The following is a 20571-nucleotide window of genomic DNA, read 5'->3' on the forward strand; positions in this document are numbered from 1 at the left end:
GTTAACATAAAACATTTAAAAAAAAAATTAAAACCTTTGTGTCTTTTTTTTTAGCAGACAGTTGACCATAGCATTGCTCTATCTTTAATATTAAATAGAATACAACTCTTGTTCTGCCAGATCTCCCAGTCAGGGGTTGATAAAGTTTAGTGCTTGGAATTCTGTGCATTAGAAAGAAGTTCTTTCAGAAGAAGAACAGTTCTTTGAAGTATTATTTGTTTTTATTCTGTCTGTTCTGTCTGGAGCATCCTCCAACAAGGACGGGTGGTGGTGGGGTTCATAATGTTCACAATGGTATTTTATTAGTTGTTGGTTTAACCATAGATGAGGTAATGGCTGTTATGTTATTTTCTTTTCAATGATATTCCTTGTTACATGTTCAAAAACATCAACCAATATTGCATATCCATAATTATTATAATGAATATAATTAAAGAATACTTACACTATAACGTAAAATAGAAGTGTAACGCAAAAACAAAGGATTTTTATGCCTATTTTGAATTTTACTCTAATACAAATACAAATACTTTTACCCCCTCAACAAATACAAATACAGATACAAATACCGGCTGCTTTGCACACCCCTATACTCCAGGTAAACACTATATTATTAGGAAATTTCTCTCTCCAAATTTCTCTCTTTCTATCATTAAGGTCAAACTGGTGCATAAAGTTTTTTAAGGTATTGTCTGTTGACTTTGATCGACCTAGTGGCCATTTATCTACTGCACAATCCTGAATAATATTAAAATCACCACCCATAATTATATAAGCTCTTGGATATTTTTCCAACCAACTTTTAAGTATGTTTTCTATAGCTATCAGAAGATTATCATTTTCTGGTTTCCTATTACACCCATTCAAATTCACAGCAATAATAAAAAAAATCGTTATAATTAAGTAATAGACAAACAAAATGTCCATCTGGATCATTGACCATTGGAAAACTTCACCACTAAACCTATTCTTAAGTGTTATTACCCCAGCTGAATGTTCTAATCAACCCTGAATTGTCTAGCAAAAAGAAGCAGTGCTTTCCTTTTATTATTACAACGTAACCCCCTAGCGTTGAATGAGCGATAAGATAAATTAAACAGATTAACACAAGTGAACAATAACAACTACAACAAGGGAAACTTTAACTAAGGAAGAATTAAAGCAGTTTAAGTCGAGATCAGAATCCATAATAGCAACAAATTAGGATAACTGAATTACTGTATACCTTCACTTTGAATGTGTTAGTGTCTTTTACCTCGTATTCCGAAGCATATATAAAGGTAGACTGTTCACGTTTCTCTATACGTCTTTCCATACCACCCATTTCCTCTTTAAGAGCCTTGATTTCTGCACATGTTGACTTCGCCATCTCTTCCAAAGCATCACATCTGGTGTTAATAAGATTCGCCAGCCTACTATTTTTATAGCTGGAAAATGTTATTTTTTTTAGCAACCGGTGGCTTGCTAGGAGTTAATGGAAGTGGAGGAAATTCTTCCTCATTTTCCATGTAGTTAGCCCTTCCATCCTCATAGTCATGATCAGTGTTAGCCATTGTGCTATCATTGCTAGCTTCATTACTTTGATCATTCGGTCATTTTTGAGCAGATTTTGGCATTTTTTCAATCTTTGTAAAAAACAAAGTTGTTCCAAAGTACTGTACTGCTGCACCGAGTAAACCAAAAAATTCTGTAACACGTTTACCCTTGTATAATTAACATTAATGCCTAGAGCTCGAAAGTTTTGTCTACTCACACCACCATCTTGGTCGGCCCCCCTTGAAGAAGAAGAAGAGTGAAAATCCAAGATGGAAATTATGTCACAGAAACAGGAAGTGAGTGATACAAACCAGGAAATGTGGGAAGAAGGCTGGCTATATGGTGATGGATAAAAATGCTTTTGCTTTGTAAGCACCACTAATAATAATAATAATAATAATAATAATAATAATAATAATAATAATAATAATACTGTTTTATGTTAATAATAAGCACTAACTGCAGAACAGTGTGTTAGCTCTGTCATGCCAACATAAGGGTTGTCAAGTGTCACGCATTGAGCTTGACAGTCACGCATCTCGGTCTTTTGTCACGCTCTCCCGCCACACATTGTATTTCTCATGCAGAAAAACTTTTTGACTATTTATCATATATTTAATATGCCACAGCACCCAAAACGTATCTGTACGCACTGCTCACCGCTGTCTCTATGGAACCGGGCAGGAATCAAGCGCATCTCCCCTGGAGTTCTTAGTCGAGCCTGACACTTATCAGCCAATCAAAAAAGAGGCTACACAATAGCCAAACAGAAAATAGCACTATTGTATATGGGTAAGATTTAACACAACAATCAGTGAATAAAAAAAACATATTCAGAGAGGGTAGTTTCGATGGTCGGTTTGAATAAAACCTCAACAAGAAACAGCTTGTCTCTGGACGGGACACTGTCCTCAGTCATGACCCTAAAAATGGCTGGGCTTGAGCTGAACTGTTTTAAATGGGAGCCAAAATAACAAATGATAAAGGAGTCCCAAAAGGCAACAAACACTTCTCTCTCTCTCTCTCTCTCTCTCTCTCTCTCTCTCTCTCTCTCTCTCTCTCACACACACACACACACACATTAATAAATGGAAATTGAACAAATACTTTGTATTTGGTTAAAATGTGGTCAGTGATCCTGGTGAAACTTTTTTGTTTTTTTTGGGTGGGGGTCTGGGGGGTGTGGGGGTGTTTGCTGGGGGGTTGTATATGTCTGCTAAATGCCATAATTGTAAATGTAAATGTCACTCTTGCCTGTCTTTAAAACTTGAGAGTCCTGAGATTCATCAGGATAAACTGCAACCCTCTCTGCATTAAATACACTTTCTTATAGGTAAATTGATTTTTGCAGTAGGATGTATATAATGAAATCACAAGAATAACCCATGTTTTAACATCCGGTCACAAATTAAACTATAAGCATTGCTGCATGTGGATTTTGAAGAACAAGTGCAGATGACATAAAAACATGATTTAATAAATAATGTTTATATTTTTAATGAGTTACTACAGAGTACATTGCTTACATTTAATTATTGAATTTGTAAGAAGAATAAAATCCTGCAGCATTATCCTAACCATTATAATGAAGTACAGCTTTATAATTGCACAGCATTATGGTTGTATTTTAACATATCACAATGTATGAAGCAAAGTGAAGTTGAGGGGGAAATCTTGCTTGTGTTTATTTATAAACACTGTTCAGTTCTAGAGGATTTAATGTCACTGCTGTTAATGTCTTGGTGCCAGATACCACAAGACACCTTCAGAGATTTTGTGGAGTCCATGCCTCAATGAGCCAGAAATGTTTTGGAAGCACAGGTCCAACACTGTGAACCGAGCATTGTTTGCAAGAGACATGATTGAGGACATCCTAATTCCAACCAAAGGCAAGGTGAGATGTGCCTTATATTTATTTTAACATTGATCATAAGGTTTACCACAAACTATGGAAGTTTGTTTAGCTTGAGTGCATACTGTCGTTAATGGAAAAAAGGACATACTATATACTGAAGAAATAAATTCAAGAAAGAAACAGTTTACTACTGAGACTGTAATGTTTGACCAATGTGACTAGGAAAAATTATGTAAAGATTTTAGGATGGATTTTGTTTGAGCCTATTTCTTTTTGGACCACCAAGACAGTTTCCACCACAAGTTCCACATTAGTCCAACAAATGTTTTTCTTAGATCCAATAATAATGAGAATTATGCTTCCAATAATAATGAGAATTATGAAGTAAGATATGAACAAACCAGCTGCCATTAGCTATAATATTAATGATGTACAGATTATTTCAAATGTTCAAGAAAAACAAAGAAATAGAAGAAATAAGCGTAAATAGACTCAGAGGTTTTCATTTTCTACTCTTTCAATGTTGAAGGCAATAACTGTCTACCTATAGAATGTCTCTAGGTTACGACCGTAACCATAGTTCCCTGAGGAACGAGACGCTGTGTCGAAACGCTATGGGTGCCCGCGTGACCGCGCTCTGAACCACGTGTGTAATCTGACCAATAGGCTTAGGAGCGTGACGTCATTGGCGGGTGACGTCGCGTAAACAGGAAGCTACAAATGGCTGCGAGATGGACAAGACGCTAGCTCCTGTGAGAGAAGGTAAGCGCCGCAGGGATGCGGGGAGTGTGGCACGGAGACGCAGCGTCTCGTTCCTCAGGGAACTATGGTTACGGTCATGACATGGAGCCCCCAACACAGGGCCTTGGGACAGAAACGTTCGGTCTTTCCAAACATCCAAGGCTCGAAGGCTCGAGATCGCCGAGGGAGGTACTGCTGAAACGCAGCCGACTGCTTCTTAGACTCCTGGAACTTGTGTACGACCGCCGTCACAGCGTCGCCAAACAGTCCAGGAGGAGCCATCGGTGCGTCCAGTAGCACAGCTCGATCCTTGTCCGGGAGGTCGGATAAGGTGAGCCACAGATGCCTTTCTGTGGCCACCAGGGCCGCCATGGACCGCCCAACGGCCCGCGCCGTGTGCTTCGTGGCCCGAAGAGCCAAGTCGGCAGTGCGACGCAACTCCTCAATATCAGCGGTCCCGGAGCTAAGTCCCTCATCCAAATCACGTAGCAGGTCAGCCTGGTATGCCTGCAACACACCCATGGTGTGGAGGCAGCCCGCGGCCTGACCTGCTGCTGCGGCTTAGTAGGGAAAACCTGCGGCTTAGTAGGGAAAACCGGAGGCTTTAGCGACGATGCTACGTTAGGGAAGAGATAGCTAGCCAGCGTCTCTTCCACACGTGGCATTGCCCCGTAGCCACATGCCTTAGCCCCAACCACATTCGCGTAAAGCGAGGAGTGACTAGGCGAAGTGCGCGTAGAGTACGGGGTTTTACAGGATCTGGACACCTCGGCGTGCAGATCGGGAAAAAATGGCAGGCTCTGGCGCCGAGGAAGTGACACAGGGCGCAGGAAACGCTCATCCAGCTTACTGGGTGTGCGCTGCTTCTGCTGCTCCACCGGCCAATCTAAATCCAGTTTGGCTACGGCTCGTGTCACGACCTCGAGGAGCTCCTCATACAGCACAGGCTGTGAGGAGCCCACGGGCTCGCTAGCATCCATCAGCTCTCCTTCCTCGGAGGGAGAGACATGTAATGCCGTGCTGCTTGCACCGGGAGAAGAAGCAGCCATCGGGCCTGCTTCTCCACGAGAGCCGGAGCTCGATTCAGCAGACGAGGCTGAAGAGGACTCATCCGCCTCCAATCCCGCTGCTAAATCGGCCTGCGAGCCCCATGGGCCTTTGCCTCGGCGAGAGCGGGACCGGAGCCACGAGGGAGAGCGAAGCGTGCGCATAGCCATGCGGCTGCAATACGAGCAATCGACTCCCGCGAGAGCCGATTGTGCATGCTCCACTCCCAAGCAAACAACGCATCGATCGTGCGAATCCTTCCCGGTAATAAAACGGGGACACGGAAAAACACACTTTCGGAAGTTCTGTCTGCTAGCCATCACTCAATCAGAAAAACACAGTATCAGAAAACAGCGCTTACCTGAACGAGCAGAAGCTAGCGTCTTGTCCATCTCGCAGCCATTTGTAGCTTCCTGTTTACGCGACGTCACCCGCCGATGACGTCACGCTCCAAAGCCTATTGGTCAGATTACACACGTGGTGCAGAGGGCGTTCCCATAGCGTTTCAACGCAGCTCGAGTTCCGAAAGGGAACATTGTATGGACATAAGCATTCAGCATAGCAGCATTGTGTTGACACACACAAGGAATTTGGTTCCAGCAGTTTGTGACTCTCAAAGGTACAGACATAAATAACACTATACTATACAAGAAAACAATGCAGATGATGAGATACAATATAGTCACAATGAGTATTAAATATGGATATAGAATGAATAAAATATATAAAATATGAATATGGAATATTCATACGATCAGAAATGTACATAAAGTGTGGGAGTGCAAAAAACAATATTGTGCAATATTATGCTTTTTGTGCAATATACAGCAGCAGTAGTGTGTAATATACAGATGATTTGATGACTGACAATCCTGATAATGCAGTAATTATGATAAGAAGCAGTGAATATAATTATGGTGAGTTGTTGATCAGGGTGATTAGCTGGGGAAAGAAACTGTTCCTGTGTCTAGCAGTTTTAGTAAGCAAAGTTCTGTAGTGCCTGCCAGAAGGGAGGAGCTGAAAGAGGTTATGTCCAGGGTGTGAAGGGTCAGTAGTGATTTTCCCTGCCCGGTTTTTGGTTCTTGTGTCATACAAGTCCTGGAGAGTGTGCATGGGGGCGCCAATTATTTTTTCTGCTGTTCTAACCGTGCGTTGCAGTCTGTTTCTATCCTGTTTTGTTGCTGCACCAAACCAGATGGTGATGGATGTGCACAGGACAGATTCTATGACTGCAGTGTAGAACAGAATCAACAGCTCCTGTGGCAGACCATACTTCCTTAATTGACGTAGAAAGTACATCCTCTGCTGTGCCTTTTTGATGATAGAGTTTATGTTGCACTCCCATTTCAGGTCTTGGGAAATGGTAGTGCCCAGAAACTTGAAGGTCTCCACAGACACTGGGCTGTTGGCTATTGTGAGGGGGAGTAGTGTTGAGGAGTCTTTCCTAAAGTCCACTATCATCGCAACAGTTTTGAAGGTGTTTAGCTCCAGACTGTTATGTTCTGACTGCATCATAGCACCAGCCGCTTTACCTCCTGTCGGTATGCAGATTCATAAGCGGGGAGAGGACACATCCCTGTGGAGCACCAGTGCTGATTGTCCGAATGCTGGAGCTGACACCTCCCAGTCTCACCTGTTGTTTCCTGTCTGTCAGGAAGCTGGTGATCCACTGACAGATGGAAGGGGGTATATTGAGCCTTAGGAGTTTTGGAGTGAAGAATTTCCTGAATTATAGTATTAAAAGCCAAACTAAAGTCAACAAAGAGAATCCAGGCATATGTCCCTGGGCAGTCCAGGTGTTGCAGAATGTAGTGCAGTCCAATGTTGATTTCGTCGTCCACTGACCTGTTTGCACGGTAGACAAACTGTAGGGGATTCAGTATCTGTTCTGTGACAGTCTTTAGCCAATACCAGCTGTTCAAAGGTCTTCATGTCAACAGATGTCAGAGTGACAGGCCTGTAGTCATTTAGTCCAGTGATGGAGGGTTTCTTGGGGACCAGGACGATTGTGGAGAGTTAAAAGCAGGAGGGGATTTCACACAGCTCCAGAGATCTGTTGAAGATATTGGTGAAAATAGGAGCCAGTTGATCAGCACATGCTTTGAGACAGGAGGGGTAGACCCCGTCTGGGTCGGGGCTTTCCTTGTCTTTTGTCTCTGAAAGAGCTGATTAACATCCTCTTCACAAATCGTGAGTGCAACTTGAGTGCTGGGAGGAGTTGTTAATGGGGTTCCCAGAGGTGTGATGTCAGTCAGTATGCTGGGTTGGATGGAAGGTGTGAAGATGCTGTTCTCAAACATGCAGTAAAATGTGTTGAGGTCATCAGCCAGGTCTTTGTTTGCTTCAGAGGGAGATGGGGGCGACTCTTGTAGTTTGTGATGTCTTGCAGGCCTTTCCACACTGATGCAGGGTTGTTATCTAATATATATATATATATATATATATATATATATATATATATATATATATATACGTATATATATATATATATATATATACGTATATATATATATATATATATATATATATATAATCTTGAATTTTTATTCTGTTAATTATTTTTCTTTTATTATTCTTTATTTATTTTATTATTCCTTATGTTTACCTTCTGCTCTATGTTTATGTTCTGTAAAGCTGCTTTGATACAATGTCTATTGTAAAAAGCACTATACAAATAAACTTGAATTGAATTTAATAGGTTGAATTTAACTGTATTTGCAGAAGGTTTTGGTTGGCACACAAACATCTTCACAAAAACTGATGTACGATGTCACAGTATCAGTCAGTTCACCCAGGCTGTCAGTTCCAGCCTCAAAGATACTCCAAGTCAAAACAGTCTTGTAGTTCCTGCTTTGCCTAACTGGTCCACTTCTTCACTGTTTTTTACTACAGGCTCAGTAGATTTTAGTTTCTGCCTGTATGTTGGAATAAGATGGACCAAAACGTGATCAGAGTTCCACAAGGCTGCCCTGGGTACAGAGCGATATGCGTCCTTAAGAACTGTGTAGCAATGATCCAGTGTATTTTTCTCCCTTGTGGGACAATTTATATGCTGTCTGTATTTTGGAAGTTCAAGTGTGAGTTTTGCCCTGTTAAAGTCTCCAAGAATAATAAAAAGAGAATACAGATTATTTTGCTCCAAGCCAGATATTTGGTTTGCCAGGTTTTGCAGAGCATCTATAACGTTGGCCTGCGGTGGGATGTAAACTCTGCTCAGGATGAATGAGGAGAATTCCCGTGGTGAATAAAAGGGTTTACAGTTTATGAACATTGATTCCAGGTTTTGGCTGCAACGTTCCTTAATGTAGAAGCAGATTCCGCCGCCTTTCACTTTACCCGATAGCTCCGTTATGCGATCCGCGCGGTGTAAGTGGAAGCCCGAGAGAAGTAATCCACTGTCCGGGATTGAGTGACTGAGCGAAGTTTCAGTAAAGCAGAGAGCAGCAGAGCATGAAAAGTCCTTGTTTGTTCCATTGAGAAGAAACAGTTCGTCCATTTTGTTCATCAGTGAGCGGAGGTTTGCCAGGTGAATCGATGGGAGCGCAGTTCTAAATCCCCTCTGTCGCAGCTTCACTAGCGCGGCGCGCTTCCCTCACCGGCGTCTCCTCGATGTACCATAGAGTGCAGCTGCTCCTTCAACTAAGATTTCCAAAAATCAATCCAGATTTGTGAAAACTGGTGAAATGTTGTCTGGAGTGAACTGCCCGATGTTAAGCAGTTCTTCTCTAGTGTAAATTATCACGGTAGGGTAAGCAAACACACAGAATGTAAACAAAAAGGAAGAAAGTACTAGAAAGAGTCATGCCGAGGCAGCCATCTGTGGTGCCATCTTGGATATCAAAGATCAAATATTAAGATTACAAAGACCATTTTCTCCTAAACAAAACACAAACAAGACAATTTCCTCCTAAACAAAACACAATTTCTACAGCAACTGCCTAAATAAACAGACAGAAAAAAAAGCTTAAACATTGAGTAAGCAACCAAACGAACACAAGCAATTGGCCATTACACGTTACAAACCAAACCAGATTCTACAAACTCTATGGTATAAGGATGAGCACTCTGTGACCAAACCACAACATTTTATTTACTCAGACCTGCTAATATATTCTTACTGTAATTACCAGAATTACCATACCAGCTTTAACAGCTTTTGACATACTCATTTTAAATTGAGCATGACACTTTATAAGTAATAGGCTCAAAAATAGCCCTGGGGTTGAAAAGGTTAAGCACAGTTTGATCTGATTCTGGGTAGATACAGCATTGACCCTTGCTTTCTTTCTACCTTACTACAATATCTGCAGAATTTGTCATCCATTTGCAACAGTACAAGCAGAGTGAATCTCCTTTACACTCATAGTATGTTTCATCTTCATCATACGAACTTCCATTGAAACATAAAGAGACTCTATCAGTGTCTCTACAAATGTTGGCCTTTCTGTGTTATATTGTTAAAGATGCCTTCTTATTGTAGCAGCCAATAAGTTAAACTCCATACACAATTTGGTCTTTCTCATAACACGTAATTTTCATTGTCTTTAAATGGAGGGCCATTTAGCGTAGAGGAATCTGACATAATTTCCTGCCCTTTCTGATAGCTCTCCCCTTTTGAATAGTGCATCATTGTTATGAAGGTATAATTATTTTGACTTCAGAATTCTTGCCACAAACTTATTTCAGGGTTGTACAATTATCAATTTTTAACTTTAGCAGGATATCAGAATGTTTATTTAGTGCCTGTCTGAGATGGTAGCATTGCTATAATATGGTGGATTACTCACCAACTCATGGCTTTTCTGGATCACTCTGCTTGCATGGGTCTAAGAGTCATGGCTTCAAGAAAAAGTTTTTATTTATTAATGTATTAGCTGTGATGGGAAGTAATTAGTAGATCTGTAAAGCAATGGCAGCAGTGGTGTATTTATCTACATTGACTTCAGTTAGTGTCCATTATGGTTGATGTTTCTACTTTGGCAGATCAGACCTATGTCCTCTGTGATCCAAGCATTTTCAAGCTGAAGTTCCACATCCCACCAGTCATTCACATTCCCTAATAATGTGCAACTCTCTGGTGTTTTTTTTTGTTGACAGTGTTAATACACTTAACATGCAGGTAATGTCATGGGTCTGGAAACCCTAACCCACCTTAACATTTCTACCCAATCCCTGTCACATCCCTTGAGATTCCATGCTATAGATGGAGCTGCCTTAGGAGAAGTTACCATCTAATACTGTACAAAGCCCCTCCTACTGTACCAAAGGTCAGTGCACTGCACCAAGAAGGAGTTTTTCTTCCTGGTAATAGCCACAGCACACATTATCACTTTGGGCTTCCTGTGGCTGCGATTCTACAATTGCCAAATTTCCTGGAATGCAAAGAAAATCACCCTACGGTCTAAACAATGTCTGCAGCACTACCTTCTCTTTCCTCAGTTCTGCATTCGCCTCAACATTTGTAGAGAGTCCTGAGCTTCATGCACCCATAGATAACCTTCAGAGTACCAAGAACATGAGCTATCAAGCTGTTTCCTGGAGCCATGCCTCCCCATAAACGGATCGTCAGGGGCATTCCCTATAAACTGAATGTCTGACAAAGAATGAGCTGTGCATTAAGGGTTAATTCCGTCAATGCACCACCTCTTTCATCGGTTAGATCATCAGACCAGATGAATATATCTATATCAGATGAATATATCTGCCATTGCTGAATGTCACAAGACTAACACCATCAATGGTTCCTGGACAACTTTCAGTAAAATCTCATTTTAACACAGCATGCCAGCTGAAACACCCTGTCCCTTCAGTAACTTTAATTATTGAGGTTAATGTTTCAGAAACAGAAGTTGGGGTTAAATTGTTAATCTGATTTGGAGAAAACCAAAACGCCACATGGCTTACTGTTGTAAGATACTTATTGTACAGTTGCTGAACAAAATTATGACATCAGCTAAAAGCATTTGAAGAATTGAGCCTCTGGCTGGGGGAACCTTCATCCAGTTTTAATAATGATAAGAATCTGGAGTACCTCAACTGCAAAATGCCCAAACCAGCTTGTACTTAACAAGGTTTAAATTCATCAACCTGGCTCCAAAAACACCAAAGCTGTTGCTTTCTCACTTATCCATAGTACCAGCCCTTGTAAAAGCTCTTCCCCTGTCTTTCTTTGGGGAAATTACTTCCTAGGAAATGGACTGAGTGATCAGAAAGTTTCTAAGTAATCTTCCACACTTGCCCATAGCATGGAGACTTTGGTCAGTTTGGACAGTTGTCTTTGTTGACAGTTGATTCCTCAGAATCCCATTGCCACACCATAATTCTGGTTATCATTGATCGATTATTTATGACACTCCATCCTTCTCCTCTGTCTGGCTTTCCCACAGAATTTGAGCAGAGTTATTAAAGTTATAAACCTTACAAATATGAAAACTGGAAATTATATTTATCCCTAATGACCAAGCCAGAGGCAATAGAGGCAAGTTAAAAATCCTTGAAATGAAATGATTGACTTAAACTTTGAGACTCTGTTTTAGTCCCACACACTAACATTGTTTCAGGGCTTTGTAAGGGAAAGCTCTGCCTCCAGATGTAGAAATTGAGGTACTAACACAAAGCCTGCTCCATTTCATTGTAATACTTTACTAATAAATTTAATAATTTAAAATTATTATTGCTTTATAGGTCAGTTTTACTATTTTATAATCAATGCAACATTTTAGGAGACAGTGCTGTGTGGGTAACATAGCAGTGGTTTGGTAATATATTCTGGTTGTAGTTAGGACTAGATGCTGCATTCTGGACTAACTGGGGCTTCCTTATGCACCTACTAGAACATCCAGACAGCAAGGCATTTCAATAATCCAATCTAGAAGTTTCAAAAGCATTATAAAATTTTTCTTTGTCATTCAGGGCCATTGTATTTATCCTAGCAATATTTCTGAGATTACAAAAGGCTGTCTAAATGATATGATCTACAAGTGCTTAATTTTTTTTGCTGCAGTGAGAGCACTTGTTAGGCGAAGTGAAGGAGGCAGAGTAAACACACTGGAAACAGTAAACAATAACGGACACTGGAATGGAGCGAATGTGGTGCTTATATAGGCCAGTGTAATGAGGAGCAGGTGTGGTAATCAGTACATTGGCGATGAGCTCCGAGCAGGCGGGGCGTGCACAGGAGAAGAAGCTGGGTGCTCCCTGACACCACCCCCTCCCCCAGGGGCGGCATCAGACGCCCTGACCCGGCGACGAGGCCGGCCCCTCGACCGGGGCACCGGGCAGCGTGGATGTGAAGCATGGAACTCCGCCAGCAGCACCGGATCCAGCACGTTTCGCCGAGCCACCCATGACCGCTCCTCCGGCCCATACCCATCCCAGTCCACCATGTACTTGAGTCAACCCCTGCATCGCCTAGAATCCAGAACCTCCTTCACCACATAGATATCGGGCTGGTCCACGATTTCCGGTTGTGCGGGCGCCGCGGGGCCACCTGGGGGGTGAGACACAGGAGAGGCACAAGGTTTGAGCATGAAAGGTAGGGTGAATGCGGTACCTTGGCGGCAGTTCTAGCCGGTAGGACACGTCATTGACCTGGTCGGCGATTTTGAAGGGCCCAATGAACCGAGGGCTCAACTTGCGGCAGGGCAACTTCAGTTTCAGGTCCTTGGTAGATAGCCACACCAGGTCCCCGGGACGGAAGCGTGGTGATTCCAGTCGCCGAGCATCGGCGTGTCGGCGGGTGTTGCGGAGGGCTCGACGCAGCTGGGTGTGTGCAGACTCCCACACCCTACTACTCTCCCGGAACCATGAATCGACTGCAGGCACATTGCTAGGCTCGTCCGACCAAGGGAACGGGGCAGTTGGAACCCCAACACACACTGGAAAGGGGTGAGTCCTGTAGAGTCCTGGCAGAGCGAGTTCTGGGCATACTCGGCCCATGGCAGAAACCGACACCACTCCCCTTGATCCTGGCTGCAGTAGGTCCTCAAATACGGCTCAGTTCCTGGATCTTTCACTCGGCCTGCCCATTAGACTGCGGGTGGTATCCTGATGTTAGGTTCACGGACACCCCCAGGAGTTTGAAGAACCCTCTCCAGACCTGGGACGTGAACTGAGGCCCTCGGTCGGAGACGATTTCCTCGGGGAGTCCGAAGTTCCGGAAAACGTGATGGAACAGGGCTTCCACTGTCCCGAGGGCGGTCGGCAGGTTCTTCATGGGGATGAAGCGGCAGGCCTTAGAGAATCAGTCTACCACCACCAGGATGCAGGTGTGGCCCTCCGACCGGGGCAAATCAGTCACAAAATCGATTCCCAGGTGAGACCAGGGGTGCTGAGGGACAGGGAGCGGCATTAGCTTGCCCACGGGCAGGTGGCGTGGGACCTTGGAAATGGTGCAGGTGGGGCGTTCCTGCACATACCGTGTGACCTCCTCTGTCATGCTGGGCCACCAGTATCGTGCTTTGACGAGCTGGACCGTCCGTTTTCCACCCGGGTGGCCTGTGCCCGGTCCTTCGTGTACTGATTTGATGAGACCGCGTCGGCAGGAGGTCGGGACGAAGACCGTCCTTCTGGGCATCCCGCAGGCGTGGCCTCATGGAGCGATACCTTGCGAATCTCGTGGTCGATCTCCTAAACGATGGGCCCCAGGATGAGTGCGGGAGGAAGAATGGGTTCTGGGTCACTGGGTTCGTCCGGCCCGTACATCCGGGATAAGGCATCGGCTTTGCAGTTGAGTGTACCGGCCCAATAGGTGATGTGGAACCGGAACCTGGTGAAAAAAAGGGCCCAGCGTGCTTGTCGGGGGTTAAGCCTCCATGCCTCTCGTAGGTACTGGAGGTTCTTGTGGTTGGTGACCACGGTGAATGGGTGATCGGCTCCCTCCAGCCAGTCTCTCCATTCATCCAGGGCCAGCTTGATAGCCAGAAGCTCACGGTTGCCAATGTCATAGTTCTGTTTGGCCGCGGAGAGCTCGTGGGAGAAGAAGGCACATGGGTGGAGCTGAGCAGGGGTTCCCAATCGCTGGGAAAGTGTGGCCCCCACTCCAGTAGAAGACGCGTCGACCTCTACCTCGAAGGGCCTCCGGGGGTCTGGGTGACACAGAACAGGAGCGCAACAGAAGCGTTGGCGAAGCTCGTGGAAGGCCTCCTGAGCCTCATTGGTCCACCTCAGGGATCGGGCTTTACCCCTGAGGAGTGAAGTGAGGGGGGCGGTGATCCGGCTATAGCCCTGGATGAACCGGCGATAGAAATTCGCGAAACCCAGGAAACGCTGGAGCTCCTTGATCGACTCAGGAACAGGCCACTCTCTCACTGCCTTTACCTTTCCTTCGTCCATCTGGATCCCCTCTTCCTGATGTAGCCCAGGAAGGGGATAGTATGGCGGCGGAACTCGCACTTCGAAAGGTTCAGGTAGAGCCGGTGTGAACGCAGTACCTCCAGGTTGGCACGCACGTGTCTCAGGTGTTCCTCCCGATTCCGGGAGTAGATCAAGATGTCATCTATGTAGACCATGACGAACCTCTGGAGATAGGGCCGAAGTACCTCGTTCATGAACCCCTGGAAGACGGCTGGAGCGATGGATAAGCCATATGGCATGATCCGGTATTCATAGTGCCCCGAGGGTGTGATGAAGGCAGTCTTCCACTCGTCTCCCTTCCTTATGCGGATTAGGTTATACGCGCTTCAGAGATCGAGCTTGGTGAAAACCCTTGCATCCCGAAGGTCCTCCAGAGCAGCAGGCATGAGAGGGAGGGGGTGGGGAAGAGGAGCGATTTGGGAGTTCTGCCGGTAATCAATACAGGGGCGAAGACCTCCATCCTTCTTTCCCACGAAGAAGTAGCTGGATGCTGCTGGGTAGGATGAGTGCGTGATAAACCCCTGACGGAGAGCCTGCTGGACGTATTCCTCCATTGCTCGGTGTTCAGGAGTGGACAGCGGGTACACACGGCCCTTGGGTAGGTTAGCACCGGGGAGCAGTCCCAGGGTCGATGAGGGGGGAGACAGGTGGCGGCCTGGGCACTGAACACGTCCTCAAAGTCCCGGTACTCCTCGAGGATGTTCAGCTGAGTTGTAGCCTCATCCACCCGGGTGGTGCTGATCATAGCCCCCTGGACCCGCGTCGGAAGCTGGGAGAGACAGTGCTGCTTATAGTGGAGACTCCACTCCAGGACGTCACAGGGATCCCAAGAGCACCTCGGCGCATGCTTTTGTAACCATGGTTTCCCCAGGATCATGCTGATGGTGGAACACTCCAGGACAAGGAACCTGATCTCCTCTCGATGGAATAGCCCCACTTGGAGCGTCACTACCGATGTGCAGTACTTCACCCACCCCTTTCCCAGCGGGCGTCCCTGGATGGTTTGTACCTCTAGGTCCTGGGAGCCCCTCTCTCGGGGAAGGCGTAAGTGGTCGAGGCAGGCCTGAGAGATGAAGTTCCCCGCTGAGCCGGAGTCAACTAGGGCATGTACAGAGATAGATAGAGCAGGGGTTAGAAGAGACACGGTGAGCTTGGATAAGGGTGAGATGTCAGTGGGGAGCTCAACTGTACTCACCGCAGCATGAACGGGGCGTGTGGGGCACCGAGTGACGGAGTGTCCCGGTGATCCGCAGTACAGGCACCTTCCCATGGCCAGGCGGCGGTCTCTTTCTTTCCGGGACAGTCTCTGGGAGCCCAGCTGCATAGGTTCGGCGGCCGTTGCGCCTTGCTCCTGGTTGAGTAGGAGTGGGAGCGGGATGACAGGCTGCCAGGCACTGAGAGAGCCCGATGGATTTCTGGATGAAGCTCTCCAGCCCCACTGTATCCTCATGCACCGCCATGGCCTGCTTGATCTCAGGATTCAATCCTTGCCGATAAACGCTGAGAAGCGCTGACTCGTTCCAGCCACTAGATGCCGCCAGGGTGCGGAAATGGAGGCTGTAATCCGAAATGCTGTCATTCCCCTGACGTAAGCTGAGCAGCTGGTCGGCCGCGGTGAGGACGCCGGAGGAGGCGCAAAACACTTCCAGGAAGTGCACAGTGAACCCAGCATAAGATTGTGTAGCCGGGCTAGCGGAGTCCCACAGTGATTGTGCCCAAGCCAGTGCTCTCCCGGAGAGGAGGGAAATGAAAAACGCTACCTTGGATTGTTCGGTGGGGAATCGCTGTGGTTGCATCTCAATATATAGATTGACCTGGAGCTGGAAACCGCGGCATTCGGAAGCTTCTCCAGAAAAGGCAACCGGAAGCGCCATGGGGCTGCCGGGGGAAGCTGGGGGGGGTTTGTTGAGCAGCGGAGGAAGGAAAAGCGGCTCGGAGCGCGGCAATGAGGTCCCGAACCGAATCGGAAGCCGTGCTGGGTTGTTGATCCATCGCGAGGTAAGAGCCCGGCGGATCCTGTCCTTTGCTCTCTCTTTTGTCTTTCGGGTCCGTTATTCTGTTAGGCGAAGTGAAGGAGGCGGAAGCCGATGCACCAGCAAAACAGGGTTTAATGAAAAGAGCAGGCAGAGTCAACACACTGGAAACAGTAAACAATAACGGACGCTTGAATGGACCGAATGTGGTGCTTATATAGGCCAGTGTAATGAGGAGCAGGTGGTAATCAGTACGTTGGCGATGAGCTCCAAGCAGACGGGGCATGCACAGGAGAAGAAGCCGGGTGCTCCCTGACAGCACTATTGCCAGAGTTAGGGGATAATTAACTTTACCTAAGGCTTCCAGACACTAATACACTTTTCTTATATATAATGAGCCCTTTATAGGGTCAAGATACTTTATGAATAACCTTTATTTTTACTAGAATCTTCTCTTTAATTCAAAGGGGAAATGCCCATATTTCTAAGAATTTTGTCACTGGGCGCAACACTTTGCACTAAGTATTTTCATGAATATGGGCCCTGATCCATTTTGGCAGGTTTGATGCATGTATCTTTAAAGCTCTAGGAGTAGCATTTAAAAATTTTTGGTCTCAGAATTATAACAGTAATAATAATAATAATAATTGTAATTTGTACAAGCCATAATGATGATGATAACAACAATAATAATAATAATAATAATAATAATAATAATAATAATAATAATAATAATAATAATAATAATAATAAAAGGTTCAATAATAGGTTCTTCAATAATCTTAAGTAGGTTTGCTTTGTATAAGACAACATAATAAAACAGTGTAATTTACAGTAAATGCAGACACAGACAAGAAACTTATGGCAAACAATTTAAAGTATCCCCAAACTTTTATAGCCATAGATGAATCACACTTTTGCCAGGACATTACTGCCCAATATAAGTAGAACCTATTACAAGAGCTGCAAGTATTGTTTAGAACAAGGTGTGTGTGTGTGTGTGTGTGTGTGTGTGTGTGTGTGTGTGTGTGTGTGTGTGTGTGCGTGTGTGTGTGTGTGTGTGTGTGCATATGTCACATATATTTCCAGGAACATCTGGAACAGAGTGAGTGTTTAAGCCATTATAGCTGGACCCCAGACACTGTGGATCATGCACAGAATACAATGTCCAGTCCTATCCACTCAGGGTGAGAGAGAAAAACTTCCTGATGTGTCTAATGGAGAGGCAAAAATGTATTTATTTTTCCATTGGTTGTTCTTTGACAAGAATAATATTTGTGCATCTATCCTTATTGTCTTTAATGTGTTGATTTTGTCTCTGAGTTCTTCAATTTTTAGACATAATCGTAGTTCCTAGTTTTTGCTGTATGTAATTTCTGTATTGGTACCCAAATGCCTGGTCAGTTTGTAATGTGCTATATATGTCATTTACTGTGCCAATATATGTCATTCTATGTTTGTGTTGTCTTCCAGCTTTCCCTTTCACTTTAATTTTTCACTCTAATTTTTGTTCCCTTGTTTGTTCTTGGCAGGTTTCTGGTGAGCTTCATGGTGGATGCCAGGGGTGGATCTATGAGAGGAAGTCGTCATAATGGCATGCGCATTATCATTCCTCCCAGGAACTGTCCAGAACCAACGAGAGTCACATGTCGGTTGCCAAAACGGCAATGCCTGCTGTACCCACCTCCCATGGTGGAGGGTGAGGGGCTTGTTAGCAGGCTCATAGAGGTGGGACCAGCTGGAGCCCATTTTTTAGGGTAAGACAGTCTTAAGCATATAAATTTAAATCTTATTTTATGAATGAATAAGCGGTGGAATCCATGTGCAGGATGATACAGATCTTTAATATAATCCAAGGCAAACAATCTAAATTGCAAGACACACTCATAAACGTGGAAAACAGGCAAAGAGAGCACAAAGCAATATAACCAGCTTGGTATGCAACAGAGTTGATTATACTTCGTCTGGTTTGTGGTGTGTAGCATGCTGTTCACTTTTATGCTGTTGCATCCAGATATGGAAACCAGAAATGAACCCCCGTGACCTGGAAGATAGTTTTCTGGCGAGAGCTCCCTCTGGGGAGCCGCTGGCAGTGTTCTTACAGAATCCCCCCTCTAGGAACACCTCCTGGTGCTTTTTTCTGGGACTGGCACAGTTTCTTGGTGCTGGTTGATCTGGGTGTGTTATGTGAAAATCTGTGATGAGATTTGGCCTTTGGGTGAGGAGAAGTTTGGGAGCAGCCCGATGAAGCAGTAGCTGAGTGGCACAGGCTTTACTGAACACCTCCCTCAGGTCGTGGTATTTGGTTGGTATTGGGGTTCTGGATGGAGGTGGTTGATAACGGTATTAGTATTCTGGTAAAAACTCCCTCTGAGAAAACTCCTCAGACCTGGATGAGAATGAGCAAACTTCTTTATTGTGGTCAATCAGCCAACAATCTTTTAAGAGCAATTGCCAAATTGAAAGTAACAAATGAAAACCCCCAAAAAAGAGCATGTCATGCAAAAATCAATCAAGAAAAACAAGAACTCTCGTGACGCTCTTGCAAAAATAAAAAACACGCACACACACCACACACGCACACACATCACACATACCACACACGTACACACAGACACACACATACGCGCGTGGGGCTGCCTCCTTCATCTGGCCAGAAGAATTTGACACCTACACCTTCGCCCACGGACACGCGCATGCGCCTGCACACGCGCCCACACGCACCCACGCGCACACACACCTTCGCCCCCGATATCTTCTCAATATATACCCTGGTGCTCCTAGCCTCCCCTTTGGTTCCCAGTATTTCTTGGTGGTGCCATATCACCTTATTTACCAGAATCACCTCCTATGTTTTCTAAATACACTGACCTAATTTCCCCTTATTTCCCATCACCTTTCACCCATATGCGCATTTATGGATTTTCCTCCCCTTATTTTTCATGACCTCAGACTAAACACTTGGGCCTGCTTCAGTCTGCACAACAAGTTATGAGCTAAGGTCTGGGCACCACATGCCCATTTATGGATTTTCCTCCCCTTATTTCTCAGGGCCTAGGTCTGTGAACCAATGTCTTTTTCATTCTACATAACAAGTTATCGCTTTGAGCTAAGGCCTGGGAACCATGGTCTTTTCCATTCTACATAACAAGTTATCGCTTTGAGCTAAGGCCTGGGAACCATGGTCTTTTCCATTCTACATAACAAGTTTGTATTTGTTATTACAAATGTGCTCAGACTGACTAGGCCTGACAGCCCCGAATCTGGTTACAATAAACATCTTTGGCCTACAACATCGTCCAAATATGTCTTATGACAGCAATTGTAATATTTTGCAAGGCCTAATACTTTACTTTGGTTATAGTATAATATTTTAATTATTTCTACTAAGATTTTTTACAACAAGCTGCTGGCAGTGTTCTCACAACAGGGAGAACATATGCTCAATCATAACCATAAATACAATGTTTAAACCTAATAAGTATCTGTATATACATACTCTCAAAATTAGAGTTATCTACATAACCATCATATTTTTTTCATGGGTTCTGTAATATGTCTGTCAACTCCCCGCACCCACCACCAGTTATGTTTCCCACAACACACCAAAGTCTGCAAACATGGCCATATATGACTATACTTACCAACAACCACAGTCTTTGTCACTTTTACAGTCACCTGCTTATTAATCAATTTATTTTTCAATTCAATTAAATATATTATAAAAATACTGTATATCTTTCCTTAATGAGGAAGCTGAGGGGGATGGCGATCTACCTGAGATGATACGAGGAAGAAACCTTGAGAGGAACCAGGCTCAGAAGGGAACCATCCTTATTTGGGTGACACTGGACAGTAAATAAAGTAATTGTAAATAATGTCCTGTATACAACAGTTTATAATATTGCAACCAAGAGCTTCTGAGGATCTAATGGGTCAGCACAAACTCTGACATTGGTTCAAAGAAGACATGACAGTCTCCATCCACAACAATCCCATGAGTCACTGACTGACAATGCAGATCAATCCCTGGGTGACCACCAGGTGATGAGACTCCAGCCAGGG

The 20571-nt window shown here is 44.6% G+C and overlaps 1 protein-coding gene across 3 annotated transcripts in view; it reads left to right on the forward strand.

The window, feature by feature from the left end:
• The window catches only part of LOC113651265 (ankyrin-3-like), a 156833-nt gene that overhangs the window by 37415 nt on the left and 98847 nt on the right, over nucleotides 1-20571 (forward strand). For 2 of the 3 annotated variants that reach the window (XM_047821244.1, XM_047821247.1), the window contains exons 1-3: nucleotides 3064-3430; nucleotides 17596-17693; nucleotides 18039-18263. In XM_047821244.1, the coding sequence (XP_047677200.1) occupies nucleotides 3341-3430; nucleotides 17596-17693; nucleotides 18039-18263 (413 nt within the window). In that variant the 5' untranslated portion in view covers nucleotides 3064-3340. Of the gene's footprint in view, nucleotides 1-3063; nucleotides 3431-17595; nucleotides 17694-18038; nucleotides 18264-20571 lie in introns of those variants that run through there. The other variant, XM_047821245.1, reaches the window with a different exon arrangement.

This window comes from Tachysurus fulvidraco, chromosome 12 (assembly GCF_022655615.1).
Source record: "Tachysurus fulvidraco isolate hzauxx_2018 chromosome 12, HZAU_PFXX_2.0, whole genome shotgun sequence".
Lineage (NCBI taxonomy): Eukaryota > Metazoa > Chordata > Actinopteri > Siluriformes > Bagridae > Tachysurus > Tachysurus fulvidraco.